Source organism: Schistocerca piceifrons, chromosome 3 (assembly GCF_021461385.2).
Source record: "Schistocerca piceifrons isolate TAMUIC-IGC-003096 chromosome 3, iqSchPice1.1, whole genome shotgun sequence".
Taxonomy (NCBI): Eukaryota; Metazoa; Arthropoda; class Insecta; order Orthoptera; family Acrididae; genus Schistocerca; species Schistocerca piceifrons.
Window position 1 is genome coordinate 731,902,753 of NC_060140.1, and position 19,122 is coordinate 731,921,874.

A 19,122-nucleotide genomic window follows, 5' to 3' on the forward strand; every position below is an offset into this window, starting at 1 on the left:
AAAAGCGTAGCGAAGCAAGTAAAATTTGTCATAATTTCTTAAATTTCGGATTGGAATTAAGATAGTCTAGGTAGAAAGTTTTAATACAAAATATAGGCTACCTTAATTGATTTCGGCCAGCAGCATGAGAGGTATGTAGAGGATTTAATATAGAAGTGTACACCATGATATATAACTTCAGGAAACGGTTATAAAAATTAAAAATATGGAGTGTAGAATTTATATTTCGCAAAAGCTAGCTCCAATAGTTTTAAAGAAACTACAAAGTTTTTAATTCAGAATCAAGAGGAAAAATGCACAACATATATCCCCGAATAACTAACACACGAATTACGGGATATAAATTTAATCAATTTTTAAAGGAAGTATGTATTCTGTACCCATATTCACCTTTCTTTACAAAAAATACTTGAAAAATATGAACATTAGAAAACAGACTGTATATTGTAAGGAGGTAGTTTATATGTCGACGGTATGATGCAGATTTTAATGGGTACTTAGTTTTGGAACAATATCGTTACAAAAAGGAAATGATAAAGTACATTGCTTCGTTTGCTGGAAGCGCGTAGATAAACCACACAACTCATATCATAGCGCATACCAAGCTGTTAACAGACTATGACAGAGAACAAACATGCCTAGAAATTATTTTATAACGAGGCGGCAATTAAAAGATTATCACGTCGCATGATGCGGTTCAACGGTATCTGGAGCAAATTGTTGACATAAATTCTCCAGAAAACATGATAAGCGAAGTGCCAAGAAAGCTTTCGGCGAATCACAAAAAGCTTTATTGTTAGACAATTAGATCCATGGAAATGTGAAAAAATCAGGAGAAACGGGTAAGTAGTGAATTATGTATCTGAGGAAAGATTGAAAGGTTCGCATATGAGCCAACTGAAGGAATTTAGGACAAAGGAAATGCAGTGAACGTGAGGTAGAATCAAAACTTGCAGAACAGACTGAGCGGCGAATGAACCGAAACTTAGCACATTTATTGAGGACGCAACACAATGTCAGTCACTGTGAAATTTGGAGATAGCGAGTTTTGCATATGGCTTCTGAAGTGCTAACGAAAACACCACAGATATAAACCATAGACGTTATGAAGAAATACATATAAGCACTTACGTTACCTAGCTTTGAATAGTTATGAAGTAGAAATGGTAAGTTCTTATTGGACAATAAACGACTATATTTTTAATCAGCCTAAATACAGGACTTTAGGAGTATAGCTACAGATATTGCGATCATTGGTACCTTAATATGTACCGACTTCAGTGTGTGTGTTTTTTTTTCTCTGTGTCTAACAGACTTCCTGCAGACACATCAGGTAATTTATTACCTGATATTTTCTGCACGGTCGTAACTGCACCAAGAAGTGAACTACGCTTGTCAGTACAGACTACACTAGCCTCCATGCATCCTCGCTTCAATACCTGATCTGCTATCCAGGGGAAAATAAACGTCTTGCTAATTCCACTTGTGCTAATCAATCTAAAAACATACTACGCGTAATAGCGCTTAGTAATAATTATTGGTCTACAAATGAAGTAAACACTGATATAATGTTTTTTAATAAATTGTCCTCAGATATCACTAGAAATATCTGCACTTATGTATCTAACACCCTGTATAGTTAATAGATGTGCCTTTCAAGCATACCATGTTTACTCTTAGAAATGATTAGCAATCCACAAATAAGTAACTTCAGTAGAAAGCTAGAGGACTTAATGAACTCTGTTTATCACAGTCAGTATTTTATTTTCACAATGAGGTGTTCTGCAGAAAGCGATTGAATGTTTACATCAAGACGAATATACAGAATAAGAGACAAATGTTTGGAAATTTTGACGTACTCTGTGTTGTGTAATCACGTTTGAGTTCATTCTTTTCTGTTGCACTGGACATTAAAAGTGTAAAAATGAGGTTATGCGAGGGTTTCGTGCCTAGTGTGTGCCTGATGTTTCGTGTTAAGCAGTATATACTTTGTCAGAAGAAGTTCATGACATGAAGGTTGAATGAGACGAGAACTCGTACTCGTTGCAGTAAATCATGTCAGTGAGTGGGGACTCCGCCACGCAGTCAGCCGAGGCGCTTCCCCCGCAGTTGGTGCGGTGCGGTCCCCCTGCCGTCCGCTGGCCGGCCCGCCCTCGCTCTGACTAGTCGCTGTCCTCGAAACGGTGGTACGAGAAGGCGGCCGTGCCGCGGCTCTTGTAGTCCACGTGCTCTGCTGCCTGCTGAAGGCAGGGGGTCTCCTGCGGACAGAGCAAATGAGACGAAAATCAAAAGCTGAAACTGCCAAGTAAATGGTGTCATTGCAGATGCATTCGTTCCAAGATCCTCCTGCAGGCGGGTGTTAAACGACTGCGCGCAACGGAAAATAATAAACGCTACAATGAATATTTGGCCCTGTCTGACTCCCCTCTAAAGCAGATCATAGGATCTCGTAGGGCTCTTTTACATACACTATTGGCCATTAAAATTGCTACACCAAGAAGAAATGCATACGATAAACGGGTATTCGTTGGACAAATATATTATACTAGAACTGACATGTGTTTACTTTTTCAAGCAATTTCGGTGCTTAGACCCTGAGAAATCAGTACCGAGAACTACCACCTCTGGCCGTAATCAAGCAGAGCTTGGATGGTGTGCACAGGTACAGTTGCCCATGCAGCTTCAACACGATACCACAGTTCATCAAGAGTAGTGACTGGCGTGTTGTGACGAGCCAGTTGCTCGGCCACCATTGAGCAGACGTTTTCCATTGGTGAGAGATCTGGAGAATGTGCTGGCCATGGCAGCAGTCGAACACTTTCTGTATCCAGAAAGGCCCGTACAGGACCTGCAACATGCGGTCGTACATTATCCTGCTGAAATGTAGGGTTTCGCAGGGATCGAATGAAGGGTAGAGCCACGGGTCGTAACACATCTGAAATGTAACGTCCACTGTTCAAAGTGCCGTCAATGCGAACAAGAGGTGACCGAGACATGTAACCAGTGGCACCCCATACGATCACGCCGGGTGATACCCCAGTATGGCGATGACGAATGCACGCTTCCAATGTGCGTTCATCGCGATGTGGCCAAACACGGATGCGACCATCATGATGCTGTAAACAGAACCTGGATTCATCCGAAAAAATGACGTTTTGCCATTCGTGCACCCAGGTTCGTCGTTGAGTACACCATCGCAGGCGCTCCTGTCTGTGATGCAGCGTCAAGGGTAACCGCAGCCATGATCTCCGACCTGATAGTCCATGCTGCTGGAAACGTCGTCGAACTGTTCGTGCAGATGGTTGTTGTCTTGCAAACGTCCCCATCTGTTGAGTCAGGGATCGAGACGTGGCTGCACGATCCGTTACAGCCATGCGGATAAGATGCATGTCATCTCGACTGCTAGTGATACGAGGCCGTTGGGATACAGCACGGCGTTTCGTATTACCCTCCTGAACCCACCGGTTCCATATTCTGCCAACAGTCATTGGATCTCGACCAACGCGAGCAGCAATGTCGCGATACGATAAACCGCAATTGCGATAGGCTACAATCCGACCTTTATCAAAGTCGGAAACGTGATGGTACGCATTTCTCCTCCTTACAGGAGGCATCACAACAACGTTTCACCAGGCAACGGCGGTCAACTACTGTTTGTGTATGAGAAATCGGTTGGAAACTTTCCTCATGTCAGCGCGTTGTAGGTGTCGCCACCGGCGCCAACCTTGTGTGAATGCTCTGAAAAGCTAATCATTTGCATATCACAGTATTTTCTTCCTGTCGGTTGAATTTCACGTCTGTAGCACATCATCATCGTGGTGTAGCAGTTTTAATGGCCAGTAGTGTATACATTCCAACCTAAACAGAAATGAATGATTAAGGAAACTAATTATACTAAATGATAAACGTTGTTGCTGCTTATACATTCGTCGTATATTAAAAACAATCTTTATTACAAATGTTGATTTTTCCTAACTAAAATTACTGATCCATTGAACAACTCCGCCCTTTTATTATGACTGCGCGATCTAATATAAATAACGCGAAATGACTGACATTATCTATGTACCAAACACAAGAAGGCACTACCTTTAAAGATGATCTACAATGGAGTGTAGCGTCAGTGGAATAAATCCTACGTGATCACAGCTGTTTAGCCTTATAGCCCCTAATAAGTCAAAACAATTAGCAATATCACCGTATGTACTGCGTCCGGTGCGTCGGAGTGATGGTTCTCGTACACGTCTGCGACGATGGAAGAACTCCAGCCACGAAATAAACTCTTTCAAAGAGTAGGACGGCTGAAGGCGGACCTCTGACTACTATACTCCAATACTGTCTTTTCCTCTTTGTGTTCTACCGACGAGAAACGCGAACTCCCAGCCACAAGGACCGAGTTCAGATAAGTCTCAACGTAAGTATAGGCAGAAGAAGTGCTCTCAATCACTGAACGCTGCTTACTCAACGACGACTTCCAACCTGGAGGCGAAGTCCCGAATCTTATAAGTACACAACAATACAGTGCCTAACCGTTCTAACTATAAACTCTACTGAGAGAAAAGACAGCAAGTCGTTCCTTACCAACAAGAAGCTGATACTGTACGACCGTCACACATGGGAGCTCAAAACGGAAGACCGCGTCTCTCCAGCACTGGCTCTCCAGCAAGGCTTGGCCCCCCAGCATCGTAATTCCGAAAAACGAATCATATTCCCGAAACCATGGAATATTCTCCCTCTCTCCAGATTCTTCCTTACGCCGACCAACCATATTTTAGTCTTTTGTCGTCCAGCGCGGAAAGTTTGCGAGGAAAAAACTGTACTCGTACAATAGTATGCTTCTGAGTAAAAAGCCTTGGAAATAACCCAGCCTGCGTGGTTTCCGAGGTGCCGCTTCTTCGTTCCTCTCACCTGTGTCCAAGATTTTCAGAGTTTCCGAAGTATAATACTTCTGGTTCTGCTACAATACTGGCCAGTCGCGACTCTATTGTGCTCCAGCACTTAGATGCTACGACGTCCGTCTTGCTCTTTCCTGTGTTTAAGCAGGACCAACACACCTGTGTGGGGCTTCCACCCAGGGCTTCAGTTCCGCCAGCTGTTTCATTTACACTGGTGTTCCAACCTCTACTAGTATAGGTAATCATTCATTACGCCGTTTTTTATAATAAAGACACTCCGTCATCTTTTATGCAGTAAGCGTTAACAATTATTTACAAGACGTACGTGACAATGTCAGTCTCCTTTATATATTCATATATACGATGTACAACCTATCACATGATACCTAATTGTGTTTATAGATCACGGCAAAGTATGTGGATGAGTGCTTGTAAGGTGCGAAATTATAGCCACCTTACGTAGTTACGGAGGGGTAACATCTGTCCTGTGTACACACAGAATGAAAACATTGACCAGGCGCGAGTAGGACTCGCACGCTGGAGGGTTCTGTACAAATTTAATTACGTATACGGGCAGTTAATCCATTCCAGGAATCTAGGAGTTCGACTATTTTTTCCTCTTATCGAGATCTTCGACACCGATACTGGCAAGATATCGGCCCCAGAGATTCCAAGACATGCGAGAATTTTTTAACTTCAAGTTCGAAGTTCGATAACAAATGACAAAAGAAAATTGTTTCGTGTGATATAATTAAAAATTAACAATTTTCAGATTTTTCTATTACTTGTACTGTGAAACCCTTCTTCAAAAATGGTTCAAATGGTTCTGAGCACTATGGGACTTAATATCTATGGTCATCAGTCCCCTAGAACTTAGAACTACTTAAACCTAACTAACCTAAGGACATCACACAACACCCAGTCATCACGAGGCAGAGAAAATCCCTGACCCCGCCGGGAATCGAACCCGGGAACCCGGGCGCGGGAAGCGAAAACCTTTCTTCTTGTCAAAGTTCTTCATTTTACGTCATGTGAAAGTACAATGCAGGTTTTAGCGAGTAAGTTTGCGATTATCAAAGTAGTTGACAAATGCTCGTATCTTTTTGTTGCATTGAACTAGAAGTTTACAGCGGTGTTTTAACGGACGGGGGGAGGGGGGGGGGGGCACAGAGAGACAATCGAGAAGAAAATGACAAAATTTTATTTTTTAGTGTCATGTAATTACAGATCAACAGTTTTTGGATGTCTTCCATTGTTGTAGTGTGAAACCTTGCTTCTTAATAAATTTCTTGGTTCTGTGCCAGTTAAGTTCATTATGCCGCCAAGGGACAATAGACTTTAGTACATGGCAAAAATTTCAATCCTTTCTTGAGAAAAAAGGGATCGTAAGAGACAGACCCAACAAATGACAAAAAATTCTTTTTCGTGTGATATAATTGCAAATTAACAATTTCCGCATTTCCTTTGGTTTTAGAGTGAAACCTTGTTTCTTGCCAAATTTCATGGTTCTAGGTACCCTATATTTTTGTCGACTGAGTTTGAGAGTGCAAAATATGTGACATACATGGCCATATCTTTTGACTCCATTCACTTACAAGCTTCAATTTTTTACTTCGCTTTATGTGTGACATAAATTTAAAATTGTTATGTCTACCCGTCACTCAGAACAAGAGCTTTGAACAGTCGGATAGACAAACTGACGGACGGACGGAAAACAAAGTGATCATTTAAGGATTCCGTTATTACTCATTGAGTTACGGAACTCAAAAAAATTAACGGAATCTGACACAGTTACAAGTCAGCAGAAGCTTATGGTAGACCTTTCTAAAAATCTATGCAAGATGTGGGAACGAGCAGATATTTCTGCAGTGTCAGAAGTCTTTGTAACGCATTGCTTAACACAGTATTGCCAGTAAAAGAGATACCATTGAAATACCTAAGAAGGCACGAGCGGCTAAACACACTGGCGAAGAGGAAAGTGTTACACCATGAAGCACCTATCCGACATTAATCAAACGTTTTTGACATGTTCACCACATAATGGGCATTGACTAAACATTAAATTCTGACGCCGTAATATAGGTTTTGGTTTCAGATATGAGTCAGACGGGCACGAGTATACTTTTGTATTTTTTCTCGGCGAGTTTCTGTAGAAAAAATGTGCAATTCGTTGTGAAACATCATGGAATATTTCCCTTTCGGTGCCTATAGTTTCATGAAGGTCCGATAGGGCCGGCGCTATACGTAGCCTTTCAAAATGGCGTGTGTAACGGTGGTGCGTTCCAAGCAGAGAGCTGTCACTGAGTTTCTTTCTGTGCAAAACCAGCGTATCGCACATATTGAAAGGCGCTTGCAGAACGTCTACGCAGACCTAGCAATCAAGAAAAGCACGGTGACTAGTTGGACGAGACGTCTGTCATCATCGCAACAAGGTCGCACTAACCTGTCCGATTTCCCGCATGGCGGCCAGCTGCAGACAGCTGTGGCTCCTGCAGTGTTGGACTTCAGCGTGTTCGTCGCCACAAAATTGCAATCGAGCTTCTCCTTCTCCATCACAACGCTAAATCTCGCAGAAGTCTGTGCACCAGAGAGGAGTTTACAAAACTTCACTGAACTGTTCCTCCTCACCCACTCCACAGCCCGTATCTCACATCTTCCAGCTTGCATCTGTCTGTCACAGTGAAGGATGTACTCCGCTGTAAGCAGTACGTGGATGCCGGGGAGGTTACTGATGCAGCGAGGCGCTGGCTCCTACGTCGGCCATTGGAGTCTCCCAGGAAGGTGGTGTAAGGCCGTCGAATTGAATGGGGTTTTGTTGAAAAATGGGGGTTTGTTGCCAGAAGAATGGGGAATAATATGGTGTACTGGAAACTTGAATGAAACCAACCTGATTTCAGAATAAAATGTGTTGCATTACTTATTGATCGTCTATTGTATATTGCAGATAAGTGTGATGAATGGATGTTCAGTATTCAAGCTATATGACTGAAACTGTGTGGCCGATCGGCCTTTGAATCTTGCCTTTCGCGGGCTATAATCCCACCGTCCGAGCTATCTAGGCGTGACTCACGACACTGTCTCACAGCCTTTTGTCAGTACCTGTATCCTACTTTCCAAACTTCATAGAAGCACCTCTGCAAATGGACTGTTACGGGTTCCAAACCGGTTCGGATACCGTTTTTTATCTGCCTGAATGTTTCAGAACAGCTCACATTCCGCTGCAGAATAAATTCTGGAGTGGCCTACGTTTGACGCTAGTTGTCTTATGCATTGTTTACGCATCCTCACCCGTCAGGCTCATGTAGCACCGTCTACTGCCTTCCTACTGTACTTGTCTGCTACATATACACGACCTTGCTGGACTACATGTGTTTGTTATACACAGTACTATTCTGACAGCTTACACATCTTTCATTCTCTATCGCTTGAGCCTTGTCCCGTAGTGTCAGCTATCGTTAATCGGATTTGGCATGTTAATGGTTAAGGTGTGGCCGCATGCCCTTCCTGCCGCCACCCCGTACCCCCCCATCCCCCGGGATGGAATTAGTGTACCCCCACTGTCTGCGTCGAGTGTAATCTAAGGAATAGTGCGAAAGTGTTCAGATGTAACTGAGGCGGAGCATGGGGACCAGCCCGGTATTCACCTAGCGGGATGTCGAAAACCGCCTAAAACCACATCCAGGCTGGCCGGCACATCGGCCCTCGTCGGTAATCCGCCGGGCGGATTCGACCTGGGGCCGGTGCGCCTACCCGAGTCCAGCAAGCAGCGCGTTAGCGCTCTCGGCTACCCTGGCGGGTCAGCTTACATATCTTTCATATCAGTTGTTTAATGATTTCCCGAGTTACTGGTATTTTTATAATATTTCTCACGGACAGTAGAGAAAGAGAGAGAGAGAGAGAGAGAGAGAGAGAGAGAGCGTACCTCCGCCGGCTCGTCGTCTGCCCAGGTGAGAATGATGGGCAGCAGCGGGCAGTAGAGCAGGTTCAGGGCGCCCACGACGCGCATCACCCACGGGAAGCCCACTGCCGGCACGAGCTGACCACCCGCCAGCGGACCTGCGGCAGCCCACCACGGCTTCTTAGGGCTTTCATTCATGGGTTTGTTTATTTACTCATAATAGCTATATAGAATAGCTATATAAACACACATCAACGAAAGTTTTACATTACCCTTTTATTTCTAAATTCATCTCACAGAAAACAAAAGTTGGATTTGAGGCATGTGTATACAAGATGTTCAAAAAAAATGGTCGAATACTTCGAGAGGTGGTTGTACTTGCCGAAAAAAGAAAAATAAGTCCGATAAACATTGGTCCAGAAAATGCCGGCCGGTGTGACCGTGCGGTTCTAGGCGCTGCAGTCTGGAACTGCGCGCCGCTACGGTCGCAGTTTCGAATACTGCCTCGGACATGGATATGTGTGATGTCCTTAGGTTGGTTAGGTATAAGTAGTTCTAAGTTCTAGGGGACTGATGACCTCAGAAGTTAAGTCCCATAGTGCTCAGAGCCATTTGAACCATTTGTTTTGGGTCTGGAAACACATACTTTCTGAGATAAACGCGTGTTTATAGCATAGAGTATAAATATCTCTGGAGTGAGCATTCGGATGCGCAGAACGAGAAATTTGCCTGCAACATCTCCTGCTGCTCAAATCACGTGGTATTGGGATGGCGCATGTTAGTCCGTACAGCGCTTGGCGTATTTGAGTGTTAATACTTCGTTAGAACTGATAGATCACGTTCAGAAGTATCCTGAAACTTTGTATATCCGTTTTATAGACATCTTAACAATTTCATACCTGGAACTGAAATAGTTTTAAAGCTGTGAAGAGCAAGGCTACTGTGCTTTTTCGCCACAGTTATCATAGCTCAGTTTCACTTCGCTTACCTTTTTTCGGGTGCGGGAAAAGGAGTAGTAGTGTGGGAAATCAAAAGTTGTTGGCACAGCATCCGACTTCAACTACGCGTTTCCAAACCTCTCCCTATCAAAGCATTCTTCAGCGAATTGCTTAGAGCATACTTTTGAATATTTTGTAGGGACGAAATTCTTTCTTGTTATTTTGTGGAGCCATATTTTGACTCTCTGTTCATCTTTCGGGAAACTAGAATACAAAAATTATATAATGTAGGAAACTGTCTCATGCAGAAGTACTTGCATACACACAAGGGCTTGAGGACCTGAAAAAACTGGAGGAAATTGCATAAATTTTATCTGAAGATGAACATAGCACGAATGCGTAAACACTGGCTGGCAGCTTAAACACACTCGCAAATTTATCTAGCATTTCTCTCGTAAACACATGGGAAAAAAATAGAAATTTGCTCTACAATACAAGACATTATAATACCGCGTCTCGATCTATTAAACACATAAAGGGCCTCCCATCAATATGATATTCACTATTAGAGATTTGTTGTAGGTACCTAAGAAAAGTAACTGGTTCTCCTTTCACGTACTTCTATTTACATCCGTAGCAACAACAATACTCCACCATGGCTATTATTACTACTAAAACCTGTAGAAATGTATGTAAAAACGTATGAATACTTGTAATATTAACGTTTCGCTGTTACCACAAATTGCAGACAAGCAGCGACGTCCCAGTACCACGTGATTAGCCCGGTTTGATGTTGAGAACATGCGCAGTAGGCTATGCTCACTCTGTGGTTTATAGGGAGGACTACGCAACGCTCGGTTGCTTGGTTGTTTGGAGGAAGAGACCAAATATCGAGGTCATCGGTCTCATCGGATTAGGGAAGGATGGGGAAGGAATTCAGCCGTGCCCTTTCAGAGGAACCATCCCGGCGTTGGCCTGGAGCGATTTAGAGAAATCACGGAAAACCTAAATCAGGATGGCCGGACGCGGGATTGAACCGTCGTCCTCCCGAAAGCGAGTCCAGTGTGCTAACCACTGCGCCACCTCGCTCGGTGCAACGCTTGGTTGCGGATATTATCACAGTCGTTGCATTGGCGCCCCGTCAAATGCGTCGGCAGGCTATTATGATGTCTTACTCACAGTACTCTACCTACCATTAGGTGGTCTGCAGTCAGTTGTGTGGTTCGAGTCGTGTTGTAGGCTACGTTAGTTTTCGTCATGTTTGTGTGCCTTATTGTACAGTAGGTGTCAACCCTGGATACGTATCATGGTGTTTTACCTTCTTCCAAACGCGGATTCACTTATTTGTTTACTGTCATTGCAGTCTGTGTACGTACAAATTCTGTGGTACATTTACACTTTCTCCCTTCCACCACTTGTTGGCAATGGAAGCCTACTACTTGACAAATGAAACAGGTGAGATGATATTCTGCTATGGTTTAGCAACTGGACGTAGCCTATGAGACTGTACCCTCTACGCTGAAAAATATCCACAGCGCAGAGTGCTCTCTGATTAGCAGACTTTTCCAGTGTCTGAGGGACACAGCTACCCTTGCACCTCGGAATACTGACAGTGGAAAGCCCCCCACCGTCCACACGTCTGACGTGGAAGGGCGTGTGCTACGTTCGGTGGAAGAAACCTCTGGACCAGTCTGCGACAATTAGCAGGAGCAGAAAGCGTGACTCACTCTTTAATCTGGGGGTACCCATATCATCTACAGCGCGTTCAGCCCCTAAGGCCACAGGATCATCATGGCAGACGGCCGTTCTGCCAATAGCTGTTGCAGAAGTATACCGCAGATCCACTGTTCACATCCAAGACTTTATTTACCGATGAGGCAGGATTCACAAGAAGTGGTGTTGTGAATTTCCATAACCTGCATGTACGAACAGATGTAAATCCACATAAATTAAGGAAAGAGAGCATGAACACCGATTATCAATCAACTTATGGGCAGGTGTACTGGGCCGTAGATTAATAGGGCCATACGTGCTACCACAAATGTTAACTGGGCGCATTATTTGGAATTTTTCACTAGTGTATCGCCTGCCTTGCTGGAGGATGTGCCACTGCAGCAACGAATACAAATGTGGTCATGCATGATGGCGCACCAGCTCACTTTCGTCTCAATGCGCGCGGACATCTGTCGCAGGCGTTTCAGGACTTCTAGATTGGTCGACGGGGAAGGGGTGGGGAAGGGGCATACCTTAGCCTAATCGTTCCCTCCCATACCTCAGTCCCCTAAATTTTTGTTTATGGAGAGACTTGAAGGAACTGGTGTACGCCACGCCAATCAACGACGTGCGGACACTACAGCGTCGCGGCTTCAATGCTTTCCAGCAGGTGCCTCAAAGGGTGCGTCATTCCGTACGCAGGGATCAGATGGATGCATTGTCATGAATGACGCCACGTAAAACTTCTCCTATAAACACATTTACAATGCAGAAAGTACACGTTTCTGGACGCATGTTTATTGGACTTATTTTTCTTGTTTCGGTGAGTCATACCACCTCTCGAAGTACTCGACTAATTTTGAACATCCTGTACATTCACTTCCAATGTGTCCAGATCAACAAATAAAAAAAAAGGAAAACCAAATGTTTGTCTAACGACCCCAGACCTCCTGAGGGGGTTTTCACAGCACTCCTGAGCAACGAGGTGGAACGTCCCCTTTCTCGGATGCAGGATTGAATCCGTTGTGGCATACCATCGGTGAGATCATCAAGCCAGCCTTGGTAAAAATTGTCACACCCCTCAATGGCAATTTTGAGTAAGTCGAACGGAATAAATGGTCGTTGTGATGTCCAAAAACAGTTCTTTCCAACCGATCCGACACAGGTTCGTGTCTGGGGAGTAGACAGGCCACTCCATTCTGGCGATCCTAGCATGCTAGCTGGCCCCTGTGGCCGAGCGGTTCTAGGCGCTTCAGTCCGGAACCGCGCTTGTGCTACGGTCGCAGGTTCGAATCCTGCCTCGGGCATGGATGTGTGTGATGTCCTTCGGTTAGTTAGGTTTAAGTAGTTCTAAGTTCTAGGGGACTGATGACCTAAGATGTTAAGTCCCATAGTGCTTAGAGCCATTTGAACCTACCATGCTGTAGATACGTGTTCACTAGAACAGCACGATGAGCACGCGAGCTGTGGTTCATCAGGATGACATTGTCAGCAAACTGCTAGCGATACGACCCCACTATTGGTTGCAGAATTCGTCCGGCTAGCGCGGAGCAATGAGATTATCCTCAAGAACCACGAAATGTGTGTGGTGGCCCCAGCGCTAGAGCCACCTCTGAACATCACTTAACCAACACCTTGTTAAACAATCGGGACACAGTGTTGGATGTATTAGATGTTAGTGCTCTCCAAACACGTTGTCTGCGATTATCAGAGCACAAACATGTCCGAGTTTCATCCATAAACGACACCCGATGACAATCCTGGGGCGTCCATTCAGCATGATTTCATGCCCATCTGTAACGGTGTCCATGGTGTTGTTGCGTACGATGTAGTACTCGGCACGTTCGTCAGGAATGGAATTTGCATCATGCAATTGTCTCCTAACAGTTTGATGCGATACATAACATCCTGGAGCCTCTTCGAATGCCGAATTCAGTTCTGGAGTGCTCATCCCACGGCTCCTTCGAATCCATAGTCGTAGATACCGATCATACTGTGCACTTGTCGAACGTGGACGGCCTGTGCGGAATAGTCCTCAGTACAAACTGTCACTTAGATCCGATTGCATGCCCTGACCACACCTTTTTAACTCTGGTGCACATATCGAGCAGCTTTTCTAGTTACAAGCCTCCTGCGCGTAACGAGATGATGTCAATCCAATCATTGGTCGCAGTTATCCTTCATGACGCGATTTATGTCCACTCTGCTGTTCCACAAACGTCTGTAATACGTCCCTACTGTTTCTGTACTTTCAACTGAAATCCTGCAGTCCATTCGACTGCCACGTTCTACCCGTAGACAGCTCATATAGTAACAGTACGTGTGTTTACAACCAACGTCAAGGGTGATCTACCGATCAGTAGAGGAACAGTCACAATAACGACACACCTCCGCGACATCGCGGGGTGATGGAACACTCTTGTTGACGTGTATATAATAAGTAAGTTACAACTAACGACGTCAGTTATGTAGTGTATTATTTTTTTAATGTAAAATTTACTATCCGTGTATCAAATACAAAATTCATACTTAATACAAAAACTCCATCGGCGATGAGCCATTTCTCACCACACTAGAACATTTGATTGTCCTTCCGAAAATTTTTACTATTAACGTAAGCGTCACTGAGATATTTTGGAAGAGCCTGTAAGTACAGTATACGTAAAACAGTTAAAGCAACAAAGACTTCTTTACATGGAAGCTGTGAGCGCTGTACTGTGAAATGATGGCACAGTCAAGACAGCATCAGTAAAGTGACAGAGTCACATGTGTCGTCAGTTGATCCCTTAAGCGCGCGCTTGTATGAAAAAGGAAGGACTTCGAAGTCATTAGAGACGAAGCACGAGGTCGGGTTGTATTAAGAATGTGGAAGTAAATCGTCCGCGCCTCTTCAAAGAAAACATCCCAGCCTTTGACTGGAACGAGTTAGAGAAGCCACAAAAACCTAAATCTGTATGGCCAAACGCAATTTGTACAGCCATCATCCTGAATGCGAGTCGAGTGTGCTAACCTTTGCGCAACCTCGTTCGAGTTGGCCAAATGCTTTACCGTGTTTCCTGCAGTTTGCTATTTCAATTATCTACAGTAGTTTGTGGAGTGATGATAAATAGATTCTCGGATTTTGGCAAGCCACTTGGACAGTGGCTTGCCAAAATCCGAGAATCTATTTGAGAACTATTTAACATCACTCCACAAAATACTGTAGATGACTGAAATAGCAAACTGTAGCAAACACGGTAAAGCATTCCTGCTTGGAAAACACAGAGTGAGATGGCCTATTGATTAAGGTATTGGATTTGTATTCGAGATAGTGGAATACAAGTTTACGTCACGCCTGCCAGATTTAAGTTAGTCGTGCTCAATTATGACAGCAAATTTCTGCATATTACACTCGTTGTGTTGTCTCCCTGTTCTCTTCTTCCGATAGGTTTACAGCAGCCTTCAGGATGTGAAGTGGAAGGGCTGGGAGTTGTGGGGGCATAAGTATCTTTTCCTAGGTAACACAGTTTTATTACAAAAACGAAATTGCAATATAGATACAGTTCCCTTATACACAATAAATGTGGCTGCTATTAAGATACAATAAAAATCAAAATCGAAGTGAATTTGCTGACTGCGAGTATTTTGTCATCAGCTGTGTTAGGAATAGATAAATACTTCAGTGACATGTGAAAATTTTGTTCCAGAGTGGGACTCGCCCATGGACTTCCTTCTTATCACGAGATGTCACCTTAACCACTTTGGCTACCATCCGCGCTTCGCAGACTGCCCCAAACTATGTTTTACACTGTCTACATCACTGTATCATAGTCTCCTACAGTCACCACAGTTTTACTCTGCATTCCCGCACAAGCGGGAACAAGACAGTAATATCATGGATATCCATTTCTCGTAGTCTCATTCTCACTGACGTGGGGCTACAGGATAAAGCTACGAGCATTACATGATGAATTTAGGAGATTATGGTGTAGGGATGTAGAAAGTGTGACATGGAAATCTGGATTGTTCCAGGAGCTGTGGATGGATAGCTGAAGATGTTAAGGCGACCACCTGCGTTAGGCGGGAAATCCGGGTTCGATTCATGGTTAGTTTGCCTACGGCAGTGTAGCAGCATGGAAGTATAAGTTTGCGTCTTTGCATGGAGTTCTTTCGAAGAAGAGTGTCCTATTCTTATCGTAAATCGAGATTAAAGGTCATATTTTCAAGTGAATAGGCACGGCTGGAGGCACTTTCTCTGAGATTATTGACTATAACGATCCTTTTGGCATACACCTATCCGTAGTGAACAGTGTGGTATACGTGCAGCTAATTATTGACGCAGTATGTGACCGTATTTTAAATGACACTACGAGTGGTCTCAAGTTCCGTCATTCAGATGGCAATATTGGTGATGTGTCTGTAGACAATTGGTGCTGGGATTGTGGACTATGCGAGTTTTTTAACTCCTGTTCAGTGTACCTTTGGAGATGGTAATTTCTGCATCCAACCCGTATGCGAAAATGAAAAGTGGCATCACTTTACTACATACCCAGTCATCAGTGGAATGTGACAGATCTATATCGAACTGACAAAACATGTGCCATCACATATATATGCTTGGGTGCCACGCCATTGTAATTTATGGTGGGCAGCCAAGGACGTCACAGACTATGACCGAGAAAGGCATGTTTACTCAGAGTACATGCATGGGAGGATCACATGCAATTGCCACCTGAGGATGCACTGGCTTTGAATACACCGATGATATTTCCGCTGATGTATGTCGAGGTTCTCCAGAATGACTCCAGCCTACTGCCTGCGCTGCCTCCCACTTCTGAACCTTTGTACATTTCAGAAATGAGGAGGGAACGTTGTCTATTCAAGTGCCCTCTCCTGCTGTGGGCGTACTGCCACGTGGTGAGATGGTTCTGGTGGGGGAGATGAAGTCGACTTCATGGTAGTGCCTACTGCCTGCTTTGTGCCTGGCCATCAGGACCAACGGGCGTCTTTGGATACTGAAGGAGACATGCACAAGCAGCAGCTGCCAAAGAGATTCTGTCAGATACCTGCCTGCCACAATCTTGGACGATAATAACCGTCACTGCCAAGACCTCCTCCTGTTGGATGATTTGATGGCAGAACATCACGTCCGTCTCCCATTGGATACAGAACAATCATCACACGCATTTGGTGCTGTGCATCCTGTTGACGGAGAGCAGTCCATATCGTCACTCTCAGATGCTTCAGAGGCTATGCTGATCCGGACACATGCACTACTGCATGGTCCGATGCTCTTTAAGGCGGACCAACAAATGTTGAAGTACCTGCGGTTGTTGCTGCAGCTACTCATTACTGTTAATCGACTGGGGATTTGGATGAAGTCGCACTGCCTGTTAAAGAGGCTCTTAAGCACACAGCTGGTCCTTTTGCTTCAATGAGAATCCCCATGACCACAGTACATGGCAGGCTTATAGGATTGGCTCTATAACTGTCAACACGATTAGGATGCAGGTAAAACTTCACTGGCTCTGAGGGTGCAGGTGTCAGAAATCGATTTTGCCCTCATGAAAGAAGTTCGTCTCGATAACGTACTGGCATTTTTATGGATACAATGTTTATGCCACACTGTGTGCTGAAGGGAGTAGTGGGATGGCACATACCTACGGGAAGGGATTGTGGTTGAAGATCTGTTTTATCTGCCATTGGCCAAAGGTCTCACAGCGATCTTCCATAGTGTCTGAATCATCAAAGTTTATGGTCCCTCTGAGCCCGAAAAGTGACAGGAGTGGTGGCGGTCTTATTCGGAAGAGGTCCACCATTGTTTGTGAGCTGCTATGCTGTGTTACTCTTGGTGGAGACTTCGATTGTGTGACATCCCAGAAGGATCAATTTCCTCATTATACCCCATGCGAGAAATTACAACTGCTGATGTAGGATTTAAATCTCCATGACACGTGGGATTGTGTGTATGGTAATCGAAACGGATATAAATATGTTCTGAGCCATTCTGCGAGTCGTCTTGATCGTATCTATGCTTCTCACAGTCTTACAGCTGCTAAGTTATGGCATAACGTCTTCTCTGACAACACTGTCTACATATGGACTGTCTCTCTCTGATGGAAAAAAAGTGTGGCTGGTCGAGGCATGTTTAAGTTGAGTGTCGCACATCTCCTGGATCTGGAGTACAGGCAGTTAATGGAGAGGACGTGGATCCCTTGTGAAAGACGCCTTCAGACGTTCCCTTCAATGCGAACAGTGATGGCTTGAACGTGATAAGCCTGCTTTGCAACCCACATTGATACAATATGGTCACGACAAGAAGTACTGGCACCGAAATACGTCTTAATTTTATTTCACTTTATTCTGGGAGCTCTCTGGCCAAGCAGCATCTCTTGATCGGCAAGCTGAAGTTCAGAGAGTAATGGCGAAGATTATTTCACTTACACGTCACTGCCTAGATGGAGCAATGATATATACGGGATGCCAATGCACCACATTGTCAGAGAGAAGCAATGGTGTTAGAGAGTATCAGTGTATGCCCTTGACGTGCCAGATGGTCGTCGATTGATGCCGCAGAAAGGTATTGCAAGCGCGTTTGTGGGTCACTATCAACATTTCTATGCAGAAGTAGAACCAGGATGCTGCAGCAATGTATGAAGGCTACCAGTCTTTGTTTTATGCTGTTGACAGGGGTGCTGTGGAGGTTTTTAGGCTTGCTGTTACAGCTGATGGCTTTGATGATGCTCTTCGCAAGGGAGTGGTAAACAAGTTCCCAGGCACAGAAGGTTTCCTGCTGGAGTTTTAGTGTGCCTTCCACGATATTTTGTCTCCTTCTTGGATTGCTATATGCTAATGTCCCCTCACTTTCCACTCCTCCCTACCTTTGTAGAAGGAATGATTATTCTGGTCAAGCCATATGGGGCTTGGGGGGTTGAGAATTACCAGCTGTTGATGATGCTTAATTGAGACTTCAAGATTTTCACCTGCCTGTCTCAGGCGTGTCCTGCCTCAAGTCACACCTTTGAATTGAACATGTAGATGGTGCTGAGCAACTATCTTGATGTTATCAGCCTACCAGCGACTTGCCGCTTTTGAGATGCCTTTGTTTTGATGGACTTTGCCACACCGCTGAAAGGGGAACATGGTTACCTTGTGAAAGTGACGAAATGGATGGCCTTCCACCATGAAATTATACGTTGCATCATGCAAATCCTCTAAGATGCCTCATTGTGGGTGTTTATCAGTGGACATGCAGCAGACCCCTTTATTATTATTCAATCAGTCTGGCAGGGATGTCCATTGTCGATGATCCTTTTTTCCATTGCTCTTGAGCCACTATTACACTCATGCAGAACTGGTTAACTAGAATCACCATGAGGGGAAATACTTCTATCTGTTGAGGCTATGCAGATGATCTGGTCTTTTGGCTCAGTCGAGGGATGAGATGTATGTGGCACTGGAGTGAATTACTGGAACTGAAAATTCTGCAGGCAGTCGTATTGAATTTGACGATATCTACTGCTTTGAACATTGGCAGGGGTGTTCTGGAAGGAAGTGTGGTTCAGTTGCAGTCTATGGAGACCCTCCAGTGTTTGAAAATTACCTTCACATCCGACCCAGTGGCTGCTATCAACCCCTCCTTCAAGTGATCCACACGAGTGTCTGTAGTAATCTGTTGTTAGCTTTGGACATGGTAGAA

General features: G+C 44.4%; 1 protein-coding gene across 1 annotated transcript in view; it reads right to left on the minus strand.

Moving 5' to 3' along the window:
• Positions 1 to 2,162: 2,162 nt before the first annotated feature.
• The window catches only part of LOC124789008 (synaptic vesicular amine transporter-like), a 135,042-nt gene continuing 118,082 nt past the window's right edge, over positions 2,163 to 19,122 (minus strand). Inside the window, exons 10-11 of the mRNA XM_047256295.1 lie at positions 8,818 to 8,951; positions 2,163 to 2,258 (exon numbers count right to left, since the gene is read on the minus strand). Of these exons, the coding sequence (XP_047112251.1) occupies positions 2,163 to 2,258; positions 8,818 to 8,951 (230 nt within the window). The remainder of the gene's footprint in view (positions 2,259 to 8,817; positions 8,952 to 19,122) is intronic.